The sequence below is a fragment of the Equus caballus genome, chromosome 4 (genome assembly GCF_041296265.1).
Source record: "Equus caballus isolate H_3958 breed thoroughbred chromosome 4, TB-T2T, whole genome shotgun sequence".
NCBI lineage: Eukaryota > Metazoa > Chordata > Mammalia > Perissodactyla > Equidae > Equus > Equus caballus.
The window spans coordinates 112,758,655-112,786,361 of NC_091687.1; the positions used below are offsets into that span (position 1 = coordinate 112,758,655).

The following is a 27,707-nucleotide window of genomic DNA, read 5'->3' on the forward strand; positions in this document are numbered from 1 at the left end:
AACATGATAATGAGTTCAGAAGTGAACAACTGAGGCTTCCACTGTACAAAACCAAATGCTCTTTGCAGTCAACGCTTCATTTACTGCCCTGAGGCTGGCGGGCCATGCCTTGGAGCCTGCGCCCCTTCCTCTTCTGTTTCTGTAGCTGACAAAGAGGACATAAGTCTGGTTTGTTGGATATCATGTTAAGTTGGGGGAAAACACATTAAACTGCTTCACAGAGAAATTTCAACTGATTTCCTTTCATTCAAACTTCTTCTGAGTCTCTGGAACTTTTAACCGCTCTCTCCTCTCCCTCCTCGAACACATCTCTGGACTGCACATGGGTTCCTCTTTATTGATTACTCGCATCCAATACCCAGGGACATAATGTGACGTCTCCATTATAGGAGCCCAGAGATCCCACAGCAGTAGCCAGACGGAGCACAAAGCATCACATCCTTTTGATAACGACACAACAGGGCACAACGCAGGAAGACAAAACAATGACTTTGTACTGGAATGTACTTAACTCACCAATACACAGAGGACTGTGAGAAATGTCGGTCTCTACCAGGTTGTGAAGTAAACAAATGAAATCTGTATTGCACTGCATTGTGGCCGGGGCAGCAGCCCACGGCTCCAGGGGATTCTGAGGCGCTGGGATATATTGATTAACTCTGTTTTGTGAGTGTGGCTGCTTTCCTCTGATTCTCCTCGGTAGAGTCAAGAAATCCACTAAGAATCCAGCAGATGGTTTTCAGACTCTTGACCTAATTGTCATTTTGTTTTTAAAAGATTATTTTATTATTAATAATAATAACTACTATCAAGTGAGCCCTTCTCCATGAGCTTTACATATATTTTCTTGCTTAATCCTCACAACGACTTCATGACCACTATTGCTCAATTTTACAGCCAAGGACCCTGGAGGACAGAGAGGTTAAGTAGCTTCCCCAAGGCCACACAGCACTTGGAGAGGAGCTGGTTCTGAGCCCGCTCCTGAAACTGCCAGGATTCTGCTCTAGAACGTCCAGAATCTCTCCCACCATGTCTGCCCATCGCCGATTCCCCCAGGAAGAGATTCCTCTCTGGAATCCATCTCTCACCCCACAACGTCTAGCTGAGCCTCTGGGTCATAGAAAGTGCTTAGTCAATACCAGCAAATGAATTGAAAAAACCTTAAGTTTAACGTTTTTAAAAAAGTGTTAAGTGGACCCTGCTGAATCAGGATCAGGCCCATGTTGAGATGCTGGCTGATGGTTCATGTGAAAGGCTTTGAACCATGCCTCTCAGTCTGGCCAGCAACCTGGGCTGGGGTGGGCCTGGGTGAAGCATAGTGCAGAACTGTCCCTCTGTGGTCTCATTCTCTCCTTGTAGGGGCTCTAGCACTCGGCTGCCTGTGCTCATCTGTGAGGACTGAGACCCCACTCCATGCCGTTAGGACGGATTCTGAGAACTGGGCAAACACATTTCCAGGTTCCCGAGGCTCAGCAGCGGTTCCAGGGACCCATGTCGCGGCTGTTTCCTCAGGGAAACATGAATAAGAGCTGTGCGGGACAGCGCTCCCAGCAGCTCTCAAACGTGACCTGGGGTCTCTGGAAACCCCTGTGGCCTCAGCATGAGTGCTGGGCCAGTGCTGGACTCTTCACAGGGCCTCTACATTCCAACATTATTGTGAGGCACCTCCGTATCAAGGAGGCTGGATGGCGAGGGGCCTCCAGGAGGGCGCCACACGAGCATCCTGGAGAGCAGCTGGACAACAGAGGTCCTTTTTCTGATGTTTGCCCCTAAGAGGCAGAAATGAACCAGCTTCTTAACCTAGCCCACATCTCCTTGTGGGGCTACAGCCTTCTATGAGTTCTCTTCTGATGTGTCAACTCCAAGGTCACTAAGATCCTAAGGTGACTCTGTGAGGCATCGTCAGCCGTGTGGCCTCTCAAAGGAACTGGTGTGTATGCGTTGCCAGAAATGCCAGCCCAGAGTCGGCTTACATAATTTCAATGGCTTCGTAACAGGAAAATAATCAAATAAGTGGATCAAATTTCTTCCCACGTGTTTCCAAGAGCCCCAGCCATCTTCTGAGGAGACTGGGGAGCTTCTGAGGAAGTGAAAAGCACCCCCAGCCTCACGCCAGCCAGTGAGTGTCACTCTTAGAAGCAAAAATATGTCAAATTTCAGCTGATGTAACTAATGCTTGGCAAAACAGAAGTGTGAGCATCGCTGTCAAACACCAGCACACCCAGGACCCTCCAGGGCTTCCATACTTCGCCCCAAATCCCATCCTCAGGACGTGCGATGGTCGTCTGGCTGAGGGTCACTTGTAGCCCCCCATCTCTGCCTGTGTCCAGGCAAGTCAAAGTCTGGCAACTCCGGTTTAACAAGTTGTTATAAAAATCATGCACGCTTTTCCACGTAAAAGGTCATGGAGATTTCTAATTCTGTTTCTTTAAAGTGTTCTTCTGAATGTTCCCGCACTCTGAGATAGCCCCAGGGCAGATTCAGCATTGGTGTAAAGGGAACTTCTCCCCGAGGGCCAGTCAGTTGGTTCCAGGCCCTCCTCGCCCACACAGGGCGCCCACCGAGGCAGGTGTGCTGGCAAGGAGAGGTGTCCTGGACGCAGGACTTGGAGTGCTCACTCCAGGACAGCCCTGAGCAAACCACGATGGTTGGTCACCCTGTGCCCACCTAATTCCAGCCAAATTCAGGGAGCTTGTCTTCCCTCACAGATGAGTGTCCACTGCTGTCCTGGGTTCAGGCAGTGAATGCAGGTCCTCTCCTTAAAGGGAGGAAACAATGCTCTGTGCTGCCTCCCAAGTGTCATGCCATATTTTAGATGGTGGGCTTTCTCCAGTGCCTGTCCCAAAGAAGACATCCGAAAGACCCTCACCATTGGTAAGGGTGGCTTGGACCACTGATTGGCTCAGTGTTGATGGTGGGTAGGCAGCCACTGCTGGACGTGGCGGGGGGAGTGGTGCGTGATTCTAAAAGGGCTCCAGGGACATTTGTCTGCACACAATCCCTGTCCCTCACCATACCACCCACTAGCCTGGGACACAGGAGAAAAACAAAGAGAGGCTGAAGACTTAGGAAGCATTCCCTGTGTGTGCACCCAGAGAAAACCAACACAGCAGGTAACAGACACATCCCAGATCACAGAGTAAGCTAAGGGTCACCTCAGATGGTGGTCTGCCATGCTTCATCCTGGGGAGCAGGTTCGAGGTGGTGGCCTGGGACAGGGCCTCCAGGTACGGCAGGTAGCGCTGAAGGGCCTTGGCTAGTGCAATGTCACCCTCCTGACTGTATCTCTTTTCATTATCAACACTCTGCATTGAGGTCCTGAAAAGCAAAAGAACACTGTGAGCCATTGCATGTCAGCTGGATGGTGATCAGGCGCCCGGCCCTGTGCTGGACACCACTGCCGGAGCATGAGAGAAATTATGCACGCAGGATGCGTGGCCAGGTGGCAAGGTCCGACCCTCCTTAGCTCTCACTAACCAGGATTTGAATCTCTCATGCACCCTCCTGAACCTGATGCCCTGACATACCTCAGAGCCACTGTGGGGACTTGACGAGCCACCCCGAGAAGAGGGCCAGCCCTAAAGTATGTTACAGGAGACACTAATATACAGGAAAGAGCTGATACTTACAACAAGTGCAACGAGAGTCTGAGAGGCAGAGAGAGGAGCAGCGCTCGGCAGGCCTGAGGCTGGAGGTCTATGTGGAAGGGGCCAGAGGTCTCGGGAAATGGAATGGAGGCACAGAGACAGCAAGGGCAAAGCAAAGAGTCAGGAACAGTCTGACCGGACGGGGCTGTAAGGAGCCCTGGCAGCCGGGAGTGGAGGTTGGGGCAGTAGAACAGAGAACTGACCACTTTACAAGCAAGGCAGGCGGGATATCACAGCAAACGTGAAAGCCACTTTCCCAGCAACAGGAGGCGCAGCGCCACGCAGTAGATAAGGGGGCAGGAGGCATTGGGTGGTTAGTTAGCTGACACTAAGATGCAGAGATGATCCTGGGTTAGCGTCCCAGTGTGATCACAAGCTTCTTAAAAGAGGAAGAGGAGGTGGAGGGTTGGTGTCAGAGTGATGTCATGTGAAAAAGAGTTCCAGCTTGGGAGGATGGACCAGGAGCCAAGGAGTGGGGGAGATTCTGGAGATGCAAACAGCCAGGAACGATCCTCGCCCAGAGCCTGCTGAAGGAGCCAGCCCCACGACACCTAGACTTCAGCCTAGGGAGGCCCGTGCTGGACTTCTGACCTACAGAACAGTAAGATGATAAATCTGCCACTCCATTGTGGTAATTCGCCACAGTAGGAAACTAACACAGTGCTACATACTGCTACATTGTAGTACTGTTATTACCAAAGGCCACGCTTGGATCACCATCTGTGTGCATGGACCGTGCCAGGCAGACCAGTTTGAAGCCGGAATGACAGATGAGGACACTTTCTGTTTATTTCCTGTGTGGCAGTGTGGTGCAAGCTCATCCTGAAGCTGGATGTGGCTTTGCACCCGAGTACCTATAAGGAAGAGGCTGGGTCCAGAGGGGGCCATGAGGACAAGGCCACAGACATACAGGTTGGCTGTCAAGTTGGGAATCTGGGAGACAAAATGAAGGGCAGTCAGATGTGACCATCCTACTTATGCTCAAAGTCATTAAGAGAGTCACCTATTTCCCAGCCGAGACATTTGTCACTGGCTAAGTGCAGCCAAAACAAAAGGCATTGAGAAAGTGACCAGATGGCCATGGGAACCAGAAGAAAGTCAGGGCCACAAGTCTCCTAACAGGCGCCAGGAAACCAATGTCACAACTCACTCTGTCCTGGGACCTAAGCCGGGGTAGGAAGGAATGCCCTCAATGTCCAGCTCCTGTCTAGATTTGCTCCCTGTCTTCTCACCCTGGCTTGCCGAGAGCTGGCCAAAGGTGACAGGGCTGCTTCCCAGAGCCCGGGCCATAAAGAGCTTTCCATCTCACAGCCTGGACCTGGACATCGGCTTCAGTGCTGAGGGTTCTGCTGACCCAGAGCTTCGCAGCCCAATTGACAACTTTGCTTTGATGCACACCACCCAACTGGAAAAGGCCCAGGGTGTCTCCTAAGTGCGGAAGGAAATCAGACAGGAAGGTGTCTCTTCACAGACGCCTGTCATTGAATTCTCCAGCCTCTTGATCCCTGTAAAGGACTGGCAAAGGGCTGGCCTCCCCATTCCTGGCTTTCCTGACAATGAATTCCTGCCATCAGCATCTTTTGCACTCTTGATAGGCTGAGAACTTCCCAAATGATCCAGTCCAGATTCCTTTTAGTTTAAGAGCTCTTCCCTCAGTTTATCTTTTTCCTCTTGCACTTTGCTATAAGCAAATAGCTTAGTGATGCCCATCGACAACACAGCTCTGTAAATGGCAACACCATTCAACAGGTTGCTTAAGCCACAAACCTAGAGGATTGACTGTTACTCTTGTGCTTTTCTCTTCCCTCTGCCTACACGTCAACACCATCCCACGAGATGACCTAAACAATACACCCAGATCCATCCGCTTCTCTCCACACTTGCCACCTCAGTGGTACAGGACAACCACTAAGGTCCACATGCCCGTGTGGTGAGCATGTATAGTTACTGCCAGCACTGTTATCTGCTCGCCACCTGACTTCTGCAGGCCAAGGGATGACGTCCATTTACGACAGGCTGATCTGGATACCCTATTCTAGCCAAACAGTAAGAATGCTGCTTTATCAAAGGGAATGCTCTATGTTCTGATTGTAACAAGGAATTTGGCAGTGACCACAGGCTGACATCACCACGCATGCATGCATGAGTGTGTCTACACGTGTGTGTGTCTATGTGTGTGTTTTGCAGGTTCTGGGTGAGGCTGTGTTACTGCAAATCAAGTGCCCATTTGCTAATACCCATCTCCACTTTTGGTGACCAGGAAACAATGTTTTAAGTATTTTTTATCCAAACACAACAGCTTGTTACTCATCTGTGGGTACTCACTATGATTTAGACACACTTTAGGAAACGCATTGGGGTTTTAGGTGGGTGTGTAACTCATCATAGATTTCCCACTTAAAGTAATGGAGAACAGGATCCCAAGCAGTGATTTCACGTAGAACGTCCGATTTTCAAGAACAGATCCCTAATGTTAGGTGTGTGATATATGCATGTATTTCATAAAAGCTGGGACTTACAGAAAATCTTCATATTTGTGCTTAACTATCTCAATTGATAAAACTGTCCTGTTTTTATTTCTAATGGCTTTTCAGTCATATTAGCTCAGACTCAACAGCACATTGATCACCAAGGCCCCACAGCTATTCTCAGTCACGGCTATTGTTCCCTTGACCGTTCTTCAATGCATGAAATTCCATGTTCTACGTTGTCAGAGTGTAATTTAACTGAAGTCAATGTACTTTTCTGGTATTTCGTCTATTTTTCTCACTAATTACTAATCAATGCAGATAGCACCACCTCATAAATGTGCCTTTAAATTGTCTTATTCATCTTCCCTGTGTGCCTGTGGGTACTTGCAGATTTGTTTGTGATGCTGTAATATGTTACAGTGATGGGAGTGTTCATCATTATGTTGTGCGGTTTTGTAGCAATTAACTTGCAAATTGACTTTTGCCCTGTCATTTGGTTTGAAGTAGGTCAAACTTTATAAATATACATCTTCTACTTCTAAAAGATCAAAAGTGTTCTACACTTAGGTCTCCACTACTCTCTTTCCCACTTACATGAACTGACCTTCAGGCTCAAAATAATATGAAGTCCTTTAAATTGTTACCCAATTAGCTGGAGGCAAAAAAATCCAAATTATGAACAAAATCTTTGCAAAGAGCACAGGTGAACCTGGTTCTCACTCCTTTTCTCAATAATCCTAACCTTATTTAATAATGATTTCAGGCTCATTTTATTTTTCACATAAAACTCTCATGACCCCCCTGACCCAATCTTCTGGTCACGGTTCTCTCCAGTGTTACTGGAGTTCATTGCATCATGCTGGCACTCCCAGTCATCTCTTCCTGTCTCAGGAGCTTTGGCAAAGGGCATTCTTAGGGTCTTAGGTCCTCAGCATGCCCAAACACTTTCAGCTCTGTCCTTACACTCAGTGTCGCTGCACTGACTGTCTGCATCATGCCTCTTTCCGGCTTTCTCATGCATCCTCACTCTGATCAGCCCAGAACAGGCCGGGGCCCCCTGAAGGCTGCATTCTAACTCATCTCTGCCTCCTGAATGGGCCATTGGTTTGGGGCAAGGACCCTAATCTCTCTAAACATAAACTGACTTGAATGAAGAACGCCAAGTACTTTCTCACTGGCCGACTGTGGATACTCACAAATCTACCAAGCACAGAATGCTCTAGAAATGCACCCCTGGAATGAAGAAAGTCGGTCAAGATTCCTGGTTAGTGTAGCTACCCAGATAATAATTCAAAGCATCAGCAGATAGTTCATGCTCTCCTTCCTTCCTTTATTCAACAGATACCAACAGGATGTCTGCCTCGTGAAAGGCGCACTCCAGGTGCTAGGGATATGCTGGTCAGAAGCCCCACTTGGAAAGTGGAGAAGGGGGAAGCACAAGCTCCTTATCTCAGGTGGGGTACCAGAAGATATGGACTCCTTTATTAATAACTACATAAACTTGTTACTTAAAAATATCTGGAAAACCTAAGGGCAATAGGCACAAATTGAATTTAAAATAAGATACATAGTTACAACTACTAAAGATGGCAAAAGCAAACTAATCGCAGTCCGTAGAGGAAAGAAAGAAATCAGGGCCTTCCATGGTGTGAGTGCCCTTACTGAGCTGTCCGGGAGGCTGAAAAAGGCATTCGATGTTACTGATAAAACAGAAAGAGTCCAACGGGTGAAACTTTAAAGGACGGCCACAGATTAATTAGGCAGCAAAAACAAGGCCAAAATTAGGAATGGCAATACTAATTTTAGAAAAATGGAATCCAAGGCAAAAAACATTAGAGGCGACAAAGACATCATTTAAAAATGGCAATAGGTACGACTGACAACAAAGACGAAACGACATAGACCTTTATGTGCTAAATGTCAGGACCTCTAAGAGTATAAAGCAGAATATATTAACAATGAAAGGAAAACTTACGGAAACACAGTTTGTGTCTAAGAAATTTCAATGAGTCAAACATAAATAAGGACACACTGACTTTTTAGTATTATGATTGATATTTATATACAATTGCAAATTATATGTATATATATAATTATAAATTGTATATAAAAATCTTTACCCTACAAATAGTGGATATAATATCCTTTTGAAGAATCCACTGAAAATTAATAAAAGTATAGTATAAACCTCAAAATTTCCAAAAACTAAAAACTGAACAAGTAATATTCGCTGACTAAAATGGAGTAAAATTTACGCTAAAGTTTAATTATGAAAAAATGAAAAAGACTACAAATGCTTATTGTTCCCAAAGGATATGAAATTGCAATTACATATAATTTACAACAAAAACTGATGAGAACACATTGAAATCACAGGATCATGCTGATATGACACAGGCAAATGCAGAGACTTGGGTGATTTCATTACTTTTTAAAGATGAATAAATAAAAAGATGAACAAAATGTTCAACTCAAGAACTTTTATAAAAGACAATAAATCTAAGGATAGTAGAAAGAAGAATATTCAAGAGATAATTCTTTTTAAAAATTGTGTTGAAAGAGTGAAGAGAAAAATAAAGTTAAAAATGACGAAGGAGTGACAACCACACATACGCTGGATGATTTTGGAATTCTAATACAATAAACACCATGTGTTGCACTAAGTGAACAAATTTGGAAATCCCTGTGAAAAGGATGATAGTTCTCTGCAAAATATAAATGCCCCAATTTCACTCAATAAAAAACTGTGAGCATATTTTGCCAATAATCTTGGAAGACAATGAAAGTGTCATGAGATTTACCTACAAAGAAAGATTAAAAATACATATACCAGGAAGCAGATCATTTCAATGCTAAAGATTTGCAGAAATTTTATGAAAAGAATGAAAACTATTCCACATGTATCATGACGATCACGTAACCTTGACACACTGCTGCAGGAACAGCAGCTGAGCAGGAAGACGACAGGCTGCTATGCTCCTTATTTTGGCTGCTGAGTCTCTCTATCAGGCAGAGTCCCCACAGGAAACAGACGGCACCCTGAAATGGGATATCCTGGGAGTTTACTAAGGGAACTATTTACAAAGGCATGGCAGGACTAAGAACCAACGAGGGTTATGATGGAGAATAACTGGATGGACAGGAGGGAGGAGTCACGGGACCAGAGCTAAGGGCAGAGAGGGCTGTGACCTTGGGCAGAATAGTCACCTGTCATCTGGACCCCACCCTCCACGCTGGGGCTGCACCCACAGGCCAAACCCAACCCCAGCCCGAGGTCAAGGGGACCTACTGGAAGCCCGAGAAGACCCGTCTCTCTGGGCAGAGCCGGCAGAGAGGGTGGGAAGGAATCTGGAGACTATCCCATCATGTCCTCCCCGAATGGGATGCTGCCTTTAGAGATGGATGACTGGTTTTCTTGAGGTTCAACAGCTCAAGGAAAAAAACTAGAATCCAGTCTATAGAGGGCTGAGAGCTCTCTGTTTTCATTAACAACTATATCTAGTGCCATCTATGGTATAGACTGGAAAAAATATTTCTACAAGTATGAGAAATGAAAGTTACTAGTCTTAAATATAAAGACTCTATACTGAATGAAACAAAACAGAAAAATGCAAAAAATACTTATATGGACAAAGATCACATACAGGAAATTCATATAGAATAAAATTCCAATCTTTATATATGTATACTCTTAAATCTTTAATCTCACTTGTAATAAAAATAAAAGGTACCATTTTTCATAATAAAACTGGCAACTAAAAAACTGACATTATTGACACTGCTAAGAATGTAGTGACCCAGGTGTCTGTGCCATGGTCTCACCTGGTCTGATTTCTCAGTCATTCTCTCCGGACACACTCTGCTTTTGGTGACACCATACTCTGGTTTTTCCCCACCTTGGCTGTACTTTTCAGTCACATTTAGACCACATAGAGAGTTATTCCTTGCTCAGTTTTCTTGACTCTCCTATCCCTCTGCTCTTTGACCTTCTTGGGCTCTCCAGCCCAATTCCCTCTCTTAGTGGAGTGCAAGGTTGTTAGGGATGGTGCTCCACGCTCAGTTAAATCTTCACTAAGAGGGAAGAAGGAGTGGGTGGAACTTAAATACCCAGGTGTAATCTAAAGAGCAGTGGGAAGAGTTTGAACTCATCCAAAATGAAAATGGGAATTCAAGATAGTTTGACTTTGGTTTTGGGTTTGGTTTTTGTTTTTTCTACAGAAATGTCTTACACACACAGACTATAGTGGCACATTCTCTTTGTCAAACGAGGCATTCAAGGGAGATGTACTGTCATAGGAAATACAGAGACACAGTTCTTACTCTCAAGAAACTCACAGTCCGGCCAGCGAGAGAGCTAATATGGTGACATATTCTGTATGTACAAGTTCTTTACGTGTATTCATTCATTTCATCCCACAGGACTTGGAAATCAACTTCTTGGTGACTTAGCTGCTTCATCTATTAGATGGTCATGAACACAAAGGCAGACACAAATTCAGTTATAGAGATTTTTCTAACCAAAGGCTATGGATTTAGAAAATTCTCTCTCAGGAAGAAATGGACTTTCCCAACTAAGCCTTTAGGGAAGTTCCTTTTCATGCTTTATAACCACGAAGAAAAAGAGCACAACAGCTCAGGAATGAAACAGTCTCAGCTCGCTTACTTGTTGTCTTTGGACTGTTTTCAACTTCCCTATGTCTCAGTTTCCACCCTGCAAGAATAGAGGAGACATGAGTAATTTCCTCACACCATGCAGGGAAGATGCAGTGACACGGTGTGGGGTTAAATATTCAGTTCCTATAGGTAGCTATGCTGGGGGAACAGAAAGACTTCCACGATCTAATTCTGCTTTTTGTACTAAAGCGAACATAAAGCCTTACTGGGAAATGAAAATTCTTGACTTCTCTGCTTTCAAGCAAGGCTCTGAAGATGCAAGACTTTCCAAGGGCCTCCGGGAAGAACTAGGGCAGGGACCCTTGAGCATGTCTGTCAGTGAGAATGGCACTTCGTAAGAGAGGCGCTCCAATGTATCTTTCCCCCGGGGCCAAGACACAGTGGAGATGGAAGCACCCATCCCCTCCTTATAGACATCCCAACTTTGTGAAACCTCCACACCAGAGGCTTCGCTACATTGAAAAAGAGACAGGCTGGATGGATGCCAGCTGTGCCAGACAGCCAGGAGACATAAACCAAGTCTGCTTACCTGGCTGGGTTGGAACTTTCAGGATGTTGTGGGTAGGTTTTGGGAAGGTTTGAGAGTTCCTGGGCCATCACTTGCTGGGTATAGTCATCCTGCCATGTGAAACCTGTGGGGAAAGTTGCAAAAACTGCATTGTCAATTTGGAAGTTGAGCCAAAGCTCTTGTTTCAGTCTCTTGAGTAATTGCTGCCATTTCGGAAGGTTTCCCTCAATATCATCAATAAACCAAAGCTCTCTTTCACTGTGGTTTACTAATAAGGTCTTCTCCTTATAGAAACTCCAGCTTTCTGAAACTAATAGCCCAGAAATACGATGGGTACTTTGCTATATGAAAAAATTAGGCATAGTGGGTGCTGGCCGTGGCTGGACAGCAAGGAGCCTTCAATCAGGCACACATTTCAGTTAGAAAAGAGATTCTGTCCACGATAAAAGAGGCAAATTTTCTACACAGCAAGGTTTTGGTCATAGCAAAGATACTCTTCACTCAAATGTGTACATATTCACCCACCACTCAGCCACCATTCTGCCTGTTCATTGGCATATCTTGTGTGATTTGTTCTTCTTAACCCCATCCTGCTTAAGAGCCACACATTTGGCACGAAATAAGGGATATTGTTACTGTGAAAGCAATTATCATGGGGCTTAATGTACTGTATCTGGGAGCCAATTACATTATATTTATACTCAAATGTTATGACAAAGAACTTTATAACAAGGGCGAAGTAGTTATGAAGGCAAAATTCATGTGATTATGCATTAATTACATGCACTGCAGATCACATGATAATTATGTTCAAAATTACCAAATAACTCCCAAGAATAATTATTATGCAATTTGTACATTTTAGATCTTATGATAACACTTTAGCACTTAGAACTACCCTATGCAATTATCCATAATTATCTAATCACTAAATATCATGTAATTACAGAGATATATTTTTATGCCTTGTACAAAAACACACTACCAAAATCTTCAAATCAGGGCAGCTCTGTGCTTGTTTGTGTGTGTGTGTGTGTAAGTGTGGTGGAAGGAGGTCCAGAACTTGCTAAGAACTTCATATTCTGGGTGGAATTAAAAGAATAGCTCAGTACATATAAGCTGCCTTCATACACACTTCAATATTTTTTCAAATGCAAATCCAACATTTTTAAAAAATTTACAAATGGCAATATTCCAACAGTTGGCACAGTTCTAAATCTCAGGAGGCTCAATGGCACTCGCAGTAGAAGCTGATGGGAATTTTCACCCAACAGGCCGGCCTCCTATGGCAACTTGTTTTGAGAGCTCAGTTTGAAACACGACACTTAGACAATGGTTGCTGCAGAGACCCAGTCCTGCAGTCACTGTTACCCTTACTTTAGGATTAAATGTAATTAATAATAAGCAAGTCTGTCCCATTTGCCAAGAGCAACTAAAAAACATCCCATATGAACTGTGTATTTATGTGGCGATTATTGGTCCATTTCCAGGAGTATTCTCAATTGAAAGCACATTTGCAATATTAGCATAATATCAAGCACTGTGGATTTAGAAAATAAGCATAGTTTAACCATGCTATCCCCAAAAGTATGGCCTTAATATCAATATCTATCACGAAACAGAGAAAATCAAGAATACAGAACAAACTTCCCAAGAAAACAAAGTCATTTTTAAAATTTAAATAACAGAATTTCAATAACATTTTTCATCTAAAGAGCACAAAAGTCTGAACTATGTCAATTCTGGGTTCTGTGAGGAGGGCTCAGTCACAACAGTTGGCCAGCTGCTAAACATGGTCTTTGGGACAGTCTGAGGAGGACCCTGAACCCCCAGCCCAAATTCTAAGCTTTCCTGGGAGCAGGTAGGAACCAGGCAGCTGGATATAAAAACAACAGAATGCATAGATCCGGGGGTTAGACCTCCCCTCTGAACTTCTCTCCAAGGCATATCAGAGGAGATAAAACCCTGAGAAGAGAGAGTCCACTTCCAGGAAGATGAAGAAGACGTAATTTTCCCTATTCTTCCCACTAGGTACAACTAAAAACACTGTAAATTATACAAGTGGACAGCTGTGAAGGGTGGAGAGAAGAAGGCCAACCAGTCAGGGACCTGGGGACCTGAGGAGCAATATGTCCTGTGTTCTCTGGGTTTCTTTTGGCTCATGTATCTCTTGGAGCTGAACAGGTCAGCAACCTGGGACACCAACGGGTGCAGACGAAGCCCCAAGTAAAGACACCTCTGCCTAGTGAGAGGGCCAGAAAAGGAGTGACTCAGCACATCTCAGACAATAACAGCTCTACTCCCACCAAACACCACACAAAAAAAGCACAGCCCTGCCCCACCCATGCCAACAAAGGCTAAGAGGGAGCCTGGACATGCTCCCTCATGAGGCTGGGATGAGTTCCCCCAACCTCCCCCCGACCCTGCCTGCGGATTCAGAGCAGATTGAGTAGGGAGCAGGACTTTCACCCCTGCTGCATGGTAACTACTCCCCAATGTAAGTGGAGACCATGTGGGGAGTTGAAACTCCCACCCAATCCCCTGACCAGCAGTAAGGACAAGATCTCTCCCCTCGGTGTCAGCAGAGGTCTAATGGGGAACCTGGACTTCTACCTCTACCTGTAAGTAACAGAGTCATCCCCAAACCCCAAGAAAGTGGTGCCAGAAAAAGCCTGTTAAAACCCAAGACTTAAATGAAATCCAGAGTTTCACCATAATACAAAAATGTCCAGGTTTCAAGAGAAAATCAATCATCATACCAAGAACCAGGAAGACCCCAAACTGAATGCAAAAAGACAATTAGTAGACACTAACACTGAGATGATGGAGACGTTAGCATTATCTGACAAAGACTGTAAAGCAGCCATGATGAAAATATTTCAATAAACAATTATGAACACACTTGAAACATGAAAAAATAGGAAGCCTCAGCAAAGCAATAGAAAGTCTCAGCAACTAAATAAATATAGAAAGAACCAAATGGAAATATTATAACTAGAAAATACAATAACAAAAGTAAACAGCTCAGTGGATGCACTCAATAGAAGGATAGAGGGGACAGAAGAAAGAATCCATGAGCAGGAAGAGAGAACAACTAAAATCATCCAATTTCAACAACAGAGAGAAAATAGTTTGAAAAACATACACAGACCCTCAGGGGCTATGAGGCTATAACAAAAGATCTAACCTTAATGTCATCAGAGTCCCAGAAGAAGAGGAGAAAGAAGGCAGGGCTGAAGAGGTACTCAAAAAAATAATGGCTGAAAACTTCTCAGTTTTGTCAAGAGACACAGATCTAAAGATTCACGAAGCTCAGCACACCCCAAACAGGATAAACCCAAATCTCCTGTAAGACACACAATAATTAAACTACTGAAAACTAAACACAAAGAAAAAATCTTGACAGCAGCCAGAGAATAATGACACCTTACCTATGAGGGCAACATAATTCAAATGACAGATTTCTCATCAGAAAACACAGAGGCCATAGGAAATCACATGACATTTTTCAAATGCTGAAAGAAAAGAGCTGTCAACCCAGAATCCTGAAAATCTACCAGTCAAGATACCCAGCAAAAATATCCTTCAGGAATAATGAGGAAAATAAGATATTCTCAGATAAAAGGAAAATGAGAACATTTTTTAAAGCAGACGTACCCAAAAAGAACTGCTAAGCAAACTTCTCTAAGTTGAAAGGCAATGACAGAAGAAGGAACCTTGTAGAATCAAAAAGGAAAAAAGAACAAGGAAAGTGAAGATATAGGCAATTATGATAAGCTTTCCTTCTCTTGAGTTGTCTAACATATGTTCGACAGTTGAAGCAAATGTGATAGCACTGTCTGATGTGCTTCTAAATGTATGTGGAAGAAATTTTTTAAATAATTATAATAAACAAGGGCAGGTTCATAAAGGGAGGCAATGTTTCTAAACCCCACTCAAACTGGTAAAAGGATGACATCAATAAATTGTGATAAGTGATATGTATACAATGTGATAACTAGACCAACCACTAAAAAGGTATCAAAGAGATACACTCAGAAACAGTACAGATAAATCAAAATGGATTTCCAAGAAATATTAACATAACCTAAAGGAATGCAGGGAAAAGAGAACAGAAAAATGAAAAAAAGAAAAAATAGAAAACAAAAAAATAAAATGACAGATTTAAACCCAACACATCAATAATTACATTAAATGTAAACGGGCTAAATATACCAATGAAGACAGACACTGACTGAGCAGATTAAAAATGCATGACCCAACTATATGCTGTTTATAAGAAATTCACTTCCGGGGCCACCCCATAGCCAAGTGATTAAGTTTGTGTGCTCCGCTTCAGTGGCCCAGGGTTTCACCAGTTTGGATCCTGGGCATGGACCTAGCACCGCTCATCAGGCCATGCTGAGGCAGTGTCCCACATAGCTCAACTAGAAGGACCTACAACCAGAATATATAACTATGTACTATGGGGCTATGGGGAGAAGAAGAAAAAAAGAAAAAGAAAAAGAGAAGATTGGCAACAGATGTTAGCTCAGGTGCCAATCTTAAAAAAAAAGAAAGAAACTCACATCAAATATAATGCTATAGGCAGGTTGAAAGTAAAAGGGTAGGAAAAGATATATTATGCAAGCATTAATCAAGGAAAGTAGCAGAGGCTAGAGTAACAGCAGATAAATTAGTCTTTAGAGCAAACAAAATTATCAGGGACAGAGACTATATATAATCATAAAAGGGTGAATCCACCAAGAACACATAGCAGTCCTAAATGTGCATGCACCAAACAACAGAGCTGCAAATGTTGTCAAGCAAAAACTGATGGAACTGAAAGGAGAAACAGATAAATCCACTGTCCTAATTGGGGATTTCAACACCACTTTCTTGGTGACTGACAGGACAAATAAGGAGAAAACCAGCAAGGCTGGAGAAGAACTCAACAGCACCATCAGTCAACAGGTCTAATCAATGTTTATAGAACACTCGCCCAACAAGAGCAGAATATGTGCTCTCTTCAGGCACCCACAGACCATGGACTAACGTGGACCATATTCTGGGCCATGAGACAAACCTCAGCAAAATTAAGAGAACTGAAATCATTCAGAGTACATTCTTCAACCACAATGGAGTCAAACTAGACTCAACAACACAAATACAACAAGAAAATCTCCAAATACTTGGAAATTAAACAACACACTTCTAAATAATCCATGAGTCAAAGAGAATCCAAAGGAAAAATACATTGAACTAAATGAAAATGAAAATTCAACATATCAAAATTTGTGGGAGACAGTTAAAGCTATGCTAAGAGTGAAATTTTTAGCACCAAATATTTACAATAGGAAAAGTTTCAAATCAATCATCTAAATTCCCACAGGAAGAAGCTAGAAAATGGACAGCAAAATAAACCCGAAGCAAGTAGAAGGAAAGAAATAACAAAGAGCAGAAGTCAACAGAATTGAATTGAGGAAAAAAATAGAGAAAATTAGTGAAAACAAAAGCTGGTTCCCTGACAAGATCAGTAAAATTGACAAACTTCTAGCAAGACTGACAAAGAAAAAAGAATGCAGTCACAAATTACCAATATTGGAAATGAAACAGGGGATATCAATATGGCCCCTGCAGACCTCATAAGAGAACAAACAAGTCTCCACATGTAAACATGGTAACTTACATGAAATGAACCAATTCCCCAGAAACACAAACTACCACAACTCATCCAATATGAAACAGGTAATTTGATGGCCCTATAACTATTAAAGAAATTGAATTCATAATTAAAAACCTCCCCAAAATGAAATTTCCAGCCCAAATGGTTTCACTGGAGAATTCTACCAAACATTTAAGAGAGAATTAACATAAATTCTACACAATCCCTTACAGAAAAGTAGAAGAGGAGGAAATAATTCCCAATTAATTTTATGTAGCTAATAGTAACCTGATACCAATAGCAGACAAAGAGAGTACAAAATAAAAGAAAGAAACCTACAGACCAATATTCCTCATGAATACGGACATAAAAATCCTTAAGAAAATATTATCATATAAAATCAAGCCATATATGAAAATAATTGCACACCATGAGGTTTACTCCAGAGATGCAAGGCTGGTTCAATATTCCAAAATAAATCAATGTAATCCGCCTTATTGATAGGCTAAAGAAGAAAAAAAATTACTTGATCATATAATGCAGAAAGAGTACTTGAAAAAATTTAACATCCGTTCATGATGAAAACTCTAGGAAAAACAGGAATTGAGAGGAACTTCACTAACTTGATAAGGAGCATCTACACAAACCCTACAGCTAACATCATACTTAGTGGTGAGAAACTAGAAGCTTTTCACTTAGGATCCAGAAGAAGGCAAGGATGTGTTCTCCCACTGCTGAAAGTTGTAGAGGTGCAACAGAGTAAGACAAAGAAATAAAGGGTAGGTGGATCAGAAAGGAAGAAATAAACTACCTATTTCCAGATAACATGATTTTCTACATGGAAAATCCCTATGAATCTATTAAAAAAACTCTTAGAATTAATAAGTTCTTTATATATGAGCTATGAACACACAGATACTGAAATTAAAATACTATTTACAGTCACTCAAGAAATTAAATACTTAGGTGTAAGTCTAACAAAACATGTGCAGGACTTCTATGCTGCAAATTACACAATGTTGATGAAAGGAACCAAAAATCAAAATAATGATAGATGGATGAGAAATCCCAACATAACTGATGTAAATTCTCCGCAAATTGATATACATATTCAACACAATTCCTATTAAAATCCCAGCAAGATTCTTTGTAGATATAGACAGGGAATTTATATGGAACAGCAAAGAAACCAGAGTAGCTAAAACAATTTGGAAAAAGAAGAATAAAGCAGCGGGATCCTACTTAATAATTACATACCTATACTCTTATTATACACATACAGAAATCAAGACTGCGTAATATTGGTGGAGGGACACGCAAATAGACCAACGGAACAGAATAGAGAGCCCAGAAATAGACCCAGACAAATATGCCCAAAAGATTTTTGACAAAGGCGTAAAAGCAACTTAACAGTTGAAAAACTACCTTTTCAAAGAATGATGTTGGAGCAATTGAACATCCATGGGCAAAAACAGGAACCTAGACATAAGTCTCATGGTTTAAACAAAAAAGTAACCAAAATGAATCATGGGTGCAAAGGTAAAGTGTAAAACAATAAAAATTTTAGGAGGAAAAGAACCCAAAAATCTTTGAGACCTAGGGCTAGCCAAAGAGTTCTTAGACTTAGCACCAAGCATCATCCATAAAAAGAAGAACTGAGAGATTGTACATCATCAAAATTAAAACCTTTTGCTCTGCAAAAAGTCCTGTTAAGAGGATGAAAGACAGCTACAGGGTGGGAGAAAATACTTCAAACCACATAGCCAACAAATGACTAGTATCTGGAATACATACAGAGATCTCAAAGCTAAAAATTTTAAAAATCCAATTAGAAAGTGGGCAAAAACATGAAGAGACATTTCACCAAAGAGGAGAGGCAGATGGCACATAAGCATATGAAAAGATGCTCGGCATCATTAACCATCAGCGAAATGCAAATTAAACCCACAATGAGATATCACTACACGCTTATCAGAAGAGCTAAAATAAAAAGTCATGACAATACCAAACGCTGGTGAGGATGCAGAAAAAATGGATAACTCTCACATTTCTGATGGGAACATCCAATGGCACAGCCACTCTGGGAAACAGCTTGGCAGTTTCTTAAAAAACTAAACAGACACTTATCAAACAACCAGCACTGAGGCTCTGGCCATTTATCCCAGAGAAAAGAAGACTTATGTTCACAGAAAAACTTGCATACAAAAGTTTATCGCAGTTTTATATTTAATAGCTACAAACTGGAAACAACCCAGATGCCCTTCAGTGAGTGAGTAGTCAAACAAACTATGGTCTATCTACACCACAGAATAGTACTCAGCAATAAATACTACTCAGCAATGGAAAGAAGGAACCTCTAATACAGCCACAACCTGAATGGATCTCCAGAGAATTCTGCTGAGCAAAAAAATCCAATCCAGAAAGGTCACATGCTGTGTGATTTCACGTACATGACATAAATAACCTACGCTTGTGCTCTATATCAGGCACGTAGATGAGGACGGCCACGACCCCTGACCTCATACCATCTACAGTCTACCATTGACACAGGAGGGTACATAATTAGCTAAGATCTAAGCAGGAATGCAGTAATTCTATAATAAAGTTACAAGCAAACAGCTATAGGAGTAGAGAAATGAAGAGATTTGTTTGGGTTGGAGATCTGGGAAAAGCTTCATAGAGAAAAGGGGTATTTGAACCCAGGTAGGACAGATATATAGAATTCTCACAGATGGAGAGAGGTCAGGGGGAGAGCCCCAAGATAATGGAAGTGCCCGAGAAAAAAGTCGATGGTTGTACGGTTGTGTGGCATGCCCCAGACAGTGCATGACACAGTTGACGAGAGTGTGAGTCCAGCGAAGGGGCAGAGGAGGGGTGGAGGGACAGTGTGAGGTCACAGGAGACCTTGGATATCCTATCTTGAGGCACTGGCGTGCTCTGTACTTTGTAGGGGGCCACAAAAACTTTCCAAGTATGACAGAAAGATCTGTGTCTTAGAAAGATGATAAAAATAACAAAAATTGTAAAAATAGTAATAGTGTCTATCCAGTGAGCCTTAACTATGAGCCAGGTACTGTTCTAAGTATTTCCTGTTTTGATCCTCATGATTTGTGAATAATGAATTGACGATAATAGAGAGAAGGGAGAAGCATTTGGTAAGAGTCGTAAAAATTGTTCATTCAAGAGAGGTTAAAGTTTCGAACTCAAAGACTGACAGCTAGAATGGTTTGAGAGACAATTCAGAAGCCTAATTGTTAGGAACTCCAGTTCAACACAGGATTAAAGGAGAGGTGGGGTCAAGGTTGGCAGCTGCATCCCTGGGAACAGGGCACTAAAGGAGGAAGACAGACACACCACCTTGTGGGCGGAGCCTGTGTCTGGCTTTGTAACAGGCTGAACTTGGGGATGGAGCCTATCCATCAACGAGAAGATGGTTGCAGGTGAGCGAGCAGGGGCAGAAAGCATAGGAGGTGGAGGAAGTGGTGGCAAAGGCCGTGGTGGGCCCTGCTTCTCAGTGATAAATAAACACGTAAGCCAACAGCCAAGAAAGCATAAAACAAAAAAGTACAGGATCCACAGGAGAAGGTAAGTCGGTGGCTTCCCAACTTTTTTTTCCCTTTGGTAGTATCAAGAGTAAGATGGCATTTGACAGTGAGGCCTAGTGAAAGCACAGAGTCTCAGAAACAGCACTGGCCGTTATTGTGCGCATGCACAACATATTTTGGCCTGTCCTATTTTATTCTATTTACTCCTCTCTATTTCACTTTTTAAAATGTCTGGCTGCAACCCCCTAAAACTCTTTCGTAATCCTTAATGGGTCCTGGCTTGCAGTTTGAAAAACAGCGCAACCAGGTGAAAGGCCCAAGTGAAGGGCCAGCGCCAGGCTGGGGAGCAGAGGTGCAGAGAGCAGGATGAATGGATGGTGATGAACATGCTGTGCGCTTTAGCAAGACACCACTGCCATGAGTGAACAAGGGAGATCCCTGCCCCCGAGAACCACGCACAGAAGCAGCCTGTAAAAACACTCCTCAAGTTGTGAGCTGCATGTGGAGAAATGAGAGCTGGGGAGGCCAGTGAGGAGGAAGAGTATGTGAGAGAACGGAAGAGAGAAAGTCTGTCCCAGGAAAGAGGCAGGTGGGTCCTCCATCAGTTTTGGAAGAAGAATCTAGAGGACTCTGCCAGTGTGAGGAAAAGAGGTGCTGGGCAGAGGAGGGAACCAGAAATAATGACAACCCAGGGTTGTGTGGAGGGGCCAGGAGACGAGGCCTATCCACAAGGTTGAGGGAGAGGAGAGAAAACCAAGAGAGAGAGGGGCCAGCCCCACGGTAGTGGTTAAGTACAGCGTTCTCTGCTTCGGCGGCCTGGGTTTGCAAGTTCGGATCCCAGGCGTGAACCTACATCACTCATGAAGCCATGCTGTGGCAGCGTCCCACATACAAAATAGAGGAAGACTGTCACGGATGTGAGCTCAGGCCTCATCTTCCTCACCAAAATAAATAAATAAAAGCAAGAGAGAAATCAGAGTGATAGGAATCCAAAATGAAATCTTCTGGCATTCTGTTTTACAAAGGATGCTGCAAAGGAGTCAGTGTTTTCAAAGTGTGAGCAAGGTGAGGGCTGAAATGTGACTAGAGAGCTGTCACAGAGCCACAGAGATACCACTCGGGCAGCAAGCAGGAAGTTTAGGGGAGATGCAGCGCTTGGCCATTTGCAGCATCCAGGTTTTATGTGAGAAGATCTGACTATTGAAAACAGAGTGACATCACTCAGCAGGAGTTCCCAACCTCCATCAGGGAAAGGCCTGGTGACTGGTCCCAAGGAAGATCCCAAGAAGAAAGAGGACATTTTCTCAACAAGATGGTGAGAAGCAGAAGACCCAAGGGATCAGCGGGCTCTCCTTCACGACAGAGAACGCTGACTTACAGTCCACCCCGGGGCTGATCACGCAGGTCTGGCACGCAGACCAAGGAGAGCCTGTGCAGGGCATGGCTGAGAGGCAGCACAGGCATTCTGAGATGGGCTTCACAGTCCCTGGGAGAGTCAAGGCCTCACTACAAAGCAGGAGGACTTTTCTGTGCAACATGTTGGAACCCATACATCCAAGACTTTCAAAGATGGTGCCACTGTTCAGGATCGTTTTCTCTGCCTCTTTGGAAAATGTTTTCGAAGACAGTTTACAGACCACACAAAAATTCAGTCTTGTTATTATATATTCACACTTTATTTTCACTTTGAAAACAGTGTGATAATCAACTTATTGACTTGGTTGTAAACAACTTACTCATTCCACCTCGTACCAAATGACTTTACACCATTTTCCACACATCTACCTTCCAAGATTCACCATCATTGGGAATGCTCAGAGACAGCCTATGCCATGGTATTAAAGGAAGATCCCAAAGAAATTAAACGTTCTGAACAATAGCAGACATCTTTCCACAGTGAATTCTCCGAAAAATAAAATATTTTATGCTGATACATTTCATACACTTGTATACTTGTTTTAAAATATCTAGGGTGCCCACTCAGCTGCAGTTCACACTTTACAACAAGCAAGAGCAGAACAGGTATGGTCACACACCCTGAAAACCGCCAACTCAGCACCATTGGGAGGATATCACTGCTGAGCTCTGATCTTTCTGATGTCAAATCTATCACTTACAGATATTTTATTTTACACAATCTGTAAATTCAACGATCAATGAGACAAAACAAGAACCTATTTATCACCGCAGGAGAGATGCCAATGGAATGCTTCTATCTGCCACTATTTAGCTTTAAGATGACTGAGAGAAGACAAAACGGAATGTCAAATTCATCTTGATATTCTTTAGCAGTAGAGCAAATTCCATCAACATTATTAGTCAAAGCTGAAATACAAGCTTTATTTAAAAAAGAAAAATTGAACTAGAGCATAGGGTAATTAAGCTTGGTTTCCATCTGGTGTGTGTGTGTCTGTAATTCAACACTTTTCACCGTGCAGTGTTCTGCCATAGAGATTGCCGTTTAACTGCATTTGTGAGTTTTAAGGGACTGAAAATGCAATTTGTGGCTGACTTCTTTAACTCCACATTTTGGCTGTTTTGCTTCCTGGGCATACAAACACAGCACTTTATACATGGTTAGAATTTTCTATTTGATGAAATATGTCAATAAAGTAGAGGGAGTTAGAAATATATTAGGCATTCAGTTTTCTGATCTGTGAAGAAAGACACAGTTCCTGCTCACATCATGGGATTTACATTCTAATGGAGGGAGACTCACTAAATATAAACACACAATTAAACAAGGACATTTTCTATTGTGATTGGTGCTATGAAGAAAGCAAACTGGTGATGGGAGAATTGTCAGGATGGACAGGTGCACTTGGTGGACAGGACTTGTTAGAAGGAGAGGTCAGGAGAAGCTGGGATGTGAGCAATGAGACGGAGGGAACGTGTGAAGGGTGAGGGAAGTATCTTTGGGAAGAGACAGCAACCAGGGAGGAGGCTTTGAGAGAAACGGGTCAGGCCAGGCACTCAAGAACCAGGAGAGGGCTGTGCCCTGTCGCCATGGTAACACCCTGGGACCCCAGCGAAGGGAGGTCAGCAGGGTGGCCAGAGGGGACAGGCATTGTTAAAGGAACACTAGCTGCCATCTGGGGAGGGGTGGAGGGTGGCTATGGAGGATCAGTTAGGAGACCAACGGCGGACGTGAGGAGAGAGATGCAGGTACAGAAAACAGGGGAACAGCCTGGACCTGTGGGTGGGGATCTATGACAACTTCCAGTGTTGGGACTGAGCAACAGAAGGGCTGGTGGCTCTGTGGTTCCAGAGCAGGAGGCTGATGCAGGACCTCCATTGTTCCCTCTGGGCCATGAGATCTGAGGTGCCTGGTAAACAAGCAGGAAAAGAGGCCACGCGGGTTGTCGGAGACCAGCCTTGAGCTGAACAGGGGCATCAGCACTGGAGATGCATTCAAAGCTCTAGGCATGATGCCACACAGGGAAGCTGCCTAGTTGGTGACAAAGGAGCAGCCCAGAGCTGGTCCAGGAGCAGGGCACTCATAGGTGCCATGCAGAGCCTAACACGCAGGCAGTGATCTCTAACCACCCGTGTCTTCATCATCATATGTCAATCCTGGTCACTGCAGAGGGAGCCTTAGAAGCACATTACTGTTGAAATGATTGGTTCCATGAGGATGCTGTGGACTCCATGCAGCTACTGCTTCTCCCACACAGGCAAGCTATCTCCTCTCCCTTCCTCACCCCAGGGTGCTCCCAGATTTCTCGATCTTCCTCTTTCCCTTGGGGGTGTGAACAGAAGCCCAATCGCCACCCCATCCAATTCTCATCATACTCCACCCCCAGTTAAGGCAGAGGGAGGTGGAAACGCCCTTCTGGGCCTTCAGAATCATGGGCAAGGCTGCCTGGATCCAGGAGCTGCTTAGTCCCATCTGGCCCAGCCCTGGGAGTCTGTGGGGCCAGGAGAGAGAATCCCAGCCCTGATAGTGCCAGCTGGGAGACTTTAAGCACACTGTTTTGCTCCTCTGAGCCTGTTTTAATACAGATAAAAGTAGGACCTTTTCACAGTGCTACTGTAAAGATGAAACGAGATAATGTTTGGCCAGGTCCCATAGCCTGATGCACAGTCACCACTCAACCTGCAGCCGCGGGCATCTGAGGGGGCTCCTATCAAGGTAGGCACCAGCTCCCTCCTGCAGGACTTCTTCACCCCAACCAGCACTCCATCTGCTTCCAGCTGAGCCCCTGGTCACCAGTCCATCTCTTCTTCTCACTTGCCCCTCAGACCCCCAGGTGACCCCAGTACCACTCTACCATCTTCCCCACTGTAACTGCCCCACCTCCCCAGGGTCAACAGTCCCCAGAGTTGCTCAGGGCCTGTGGTCAGCCAGCTGGAGCCTCCAGACAGGGCAACACCCATGGACACCAGGGCCGTGGACTGGAAGGGTGACTGAGGGTGGGTGTTCCCTTACCACCTTCAGAGTTCTCTTCCTGGGTCACAGCTGTCACCCCAACTGAATAGAAAACACAGGTCAACACAGATTTCAAGGGCAAATCTATAACTGAGTGAAAATGTGTCCCTCCTTCTAGTCACTTTGCCAATTTCCACAACCTGGGGGCTACGATCCTTTTCCCTTCTTTCTTAGACACACACACAACCCTTACGTGTGTGACTGTGGGTGTGAGTGAGAGAGACAGAGATAGACAGAGACAGAGACAGAGACAGACAGAGAGGGATGGAGAGAGAAACAGAAAGAGACAGAGAGAGAGAAACAGATAGAAGGATGGGGAGAGAGAGATAGAGGGAAAGGTGTGGGGGGAACAGTGTGCATGAGAGAGAGAGAGAATAAAAGAGACCTTTCCCTTGGGCTGAGAGCTCCACAAAGAACAAGCAGAATGACCTCAGAGGAACATGACACCCGCCATCACAATGCATCCTGGTAGGAATGTGTGTCTGCCCTGTTCTCATACCCCATCAGGACAGGGCACCCCCATTCCCACGTAGCAGAGGGACACCAGCCGCAGCCCCTCCTCCCCGCTCAGGCAGGTGCCCTGCCTCTCCCAGAGGAGCCTGGCCAGCTCATCGATGCATGGAAACCTGGTGCTGATCAGAAAGAAAGGCTCCTAGAGCGTCTGACCATGAGGAGAGGAGGTAAAAGGATGGTTCAGGGGAGATGCTCAGTGGGGCCAACGAGGGCCCTCCATACCCTGCAGGTCTTTCAGAGAGGCAGCCTCCTTCTGTATCCTTGGCCAAGTAGATCCTACTAGGTAATCTAAAATAAGGCTAGGGGCTTATCTGGCCCCAAAAGCACAGTGTGGCAGGACACCAGCACAGCTCCAAGAGCTCACTCATCTCCACTTCCCATTCGAAATGCATTTTTTTCTGCCCCTAGTTACATCCTTCTTAATCCAACTGCACTCACAGCTTCTGCACCACCCAGGAAGACCTATTTGCTGGAACCTATTTTATTTTAGACTTCAGATCTTCTTAATTATCTCCCTAAGACTTTTTTCCTTCGTGTTCTTAAATGGGAAGTTCCTCACTGTTATGTTGCTAGCCTGCCAGGTGGGGGCAAGGCAAGGGCTGCCCATGCAGGCCAGGGAGGCTCCTAGTGACGGATGTGGTCTCAGCTGGCCCAGGAGAACTGTAGGATTTCCGCAAGTGATCTAGTGGCAAGGGGCAAGCCCAGGTCTTGGCAGGCCCCGCAAGAGGGACTCTATGGCAGGTCTTGAAGAACAAAGGTCCCTTGAAGAGGCAACAAAATCAGGGACCCAGTGACACGGGGCTTCAGGACAAAGGCAGGACAGAGGTATGACACCAGGAGCAGGGCCCATGCAGCACCTGTCCATGGGTGACCATGGGCTACCCCGGGTCCCTCCTGAGGAAGAGGCTGTAGGCACACACAGGCTCAGAGAGCTTGATGGGGCCGCGGAGGGGGCGAGGGCAGGGAGCCAGGCCGGGCTGATGCTCAAGGCCTTGGTCTGCTGGGTCTGCTCCGCCAGTGGGTAATGTCCTCCCATATCTTTTCCAAATATCAGGATAGTGCAGAAACTTCACAAGGGTAAAATGTATTGGCCAGTCCCCTGAGCTCGCCAAACCACTGTCCACACGAGAGTAAGCAAGTCGACTTTGTTGGGGCAACACGAAACACTTTCTAGCCACAACTCTCGGGCCTGTATTTAAATTACAACTAGTGATGAGCTCTGGAGCTGGATTATTCCAGAGCTGCTTTCTTTCTATCGATTGATGCTTTCTCTCAGTCCAAAAGCCAGGCTGCTCTCTGTAGCACAAGCGGGAACCCTGGCCCCTCACACCCCATGTTGCAAATTGTTTACGCCTCCTTTAGCTGTCAGAATGCGCCAGGATGATGCGTGAGTGGCTTTCTTCCCCATTTTCACAACCTCGGATTCAACACCAAGACGTGGCTGTCTATCGGCTGCTGCTCCATGGTCCCCTGCCACCACACTCATTCTCATCTCAGACTTCCATTTCCAGAGCTCAAGGACACGTCAAATGATGTCCGCGTCATTTCATGCACTTCTAGTGACCATCATTCCAGCACCTTGGCTGCTGCACAAAATAAGATTCCTGTTATCAAGCAGCTGCCGCATTTCCCTCCTCTGGATGCGGCAGAGATAAGGCACCAATCATTCCCAGTGAGAGGAGAGCAGGGCTTGCTTCCCCCATGGCCATTTGGTGATGCACCCTCACGAGCTACGGCCCTCAGCAAGGTGCTGGAAGTGACTGCGGACCTCTGAGTAGGCAGATGATGGGCACCTGATTATACGTCAAGGGTGTGAGGGCAACATCCAGATCAAGAGAGTTGGAAGTGGTGATGCGGCTATCTGCAATTCCAAACACAAAGGGAAAGAAGGACCAGAGGTCCTACAGTCCAAACCAACGTGTTCAAGGTGAGAGAGAAAACCACCAGGGGAAACTTGACGGCATCAGACAGACACTCAGGTTCACAGTGCATATTTGGTAGAAGTAAGTGCTCATTTCTTAAGACTGCCGATTTTGGTCTCTGATGCGGAGGAAGCTGGTTTAGGATAACTTAATTTCTCCTATTAATAGATCACAGTAAAATGATGGGGAACATATAAAAAAAGAGGGCAAAAAAGTCACAAGAACATAAAACCAGCAAATAAGTCTTTTAAATGAGTATGAGGAGGGAGGTAGAGAGGAGAAAGAATGGTATTCAGTATTATTTTTAAAAGACCCCAAATTAGCCAGAACAGCCGCCATATCAGACAGGCCAGT

General features: G+C 44.4%; 1 protein-coding gene across 4 annotated transcripts in view; it reads right to left on the reverse strand.

The window, feature by feature from the left end:
• Positions 1-27,707, reverse strand: part of PTPRN2 (protein tyrosine phosphatase receptor type N2) — a 931,942-nt gene that overhangs the window by 597,256 nt on the left and 306,979 nt on the right. For all 4 annotated transcript variants that reach the window (XM_070266124.1, XM_023640190.2, XM_070266125.1 and 1 more), the window contains 2 exons: positions 11,322-11,424; positions 3,156-3,318 (listed from right to left, as the gene is read on the reverse strand). In XM_070266124.1, coding sequence (XP_070122225.1) covers positions 3,156-3,318; positions 11,322-11,424 — 266 coding nt within the window. The remainder of the gene's footprint in view (positions 1-3,155; positions 3,319-11,321; positions 11,425-27,707) is intronic.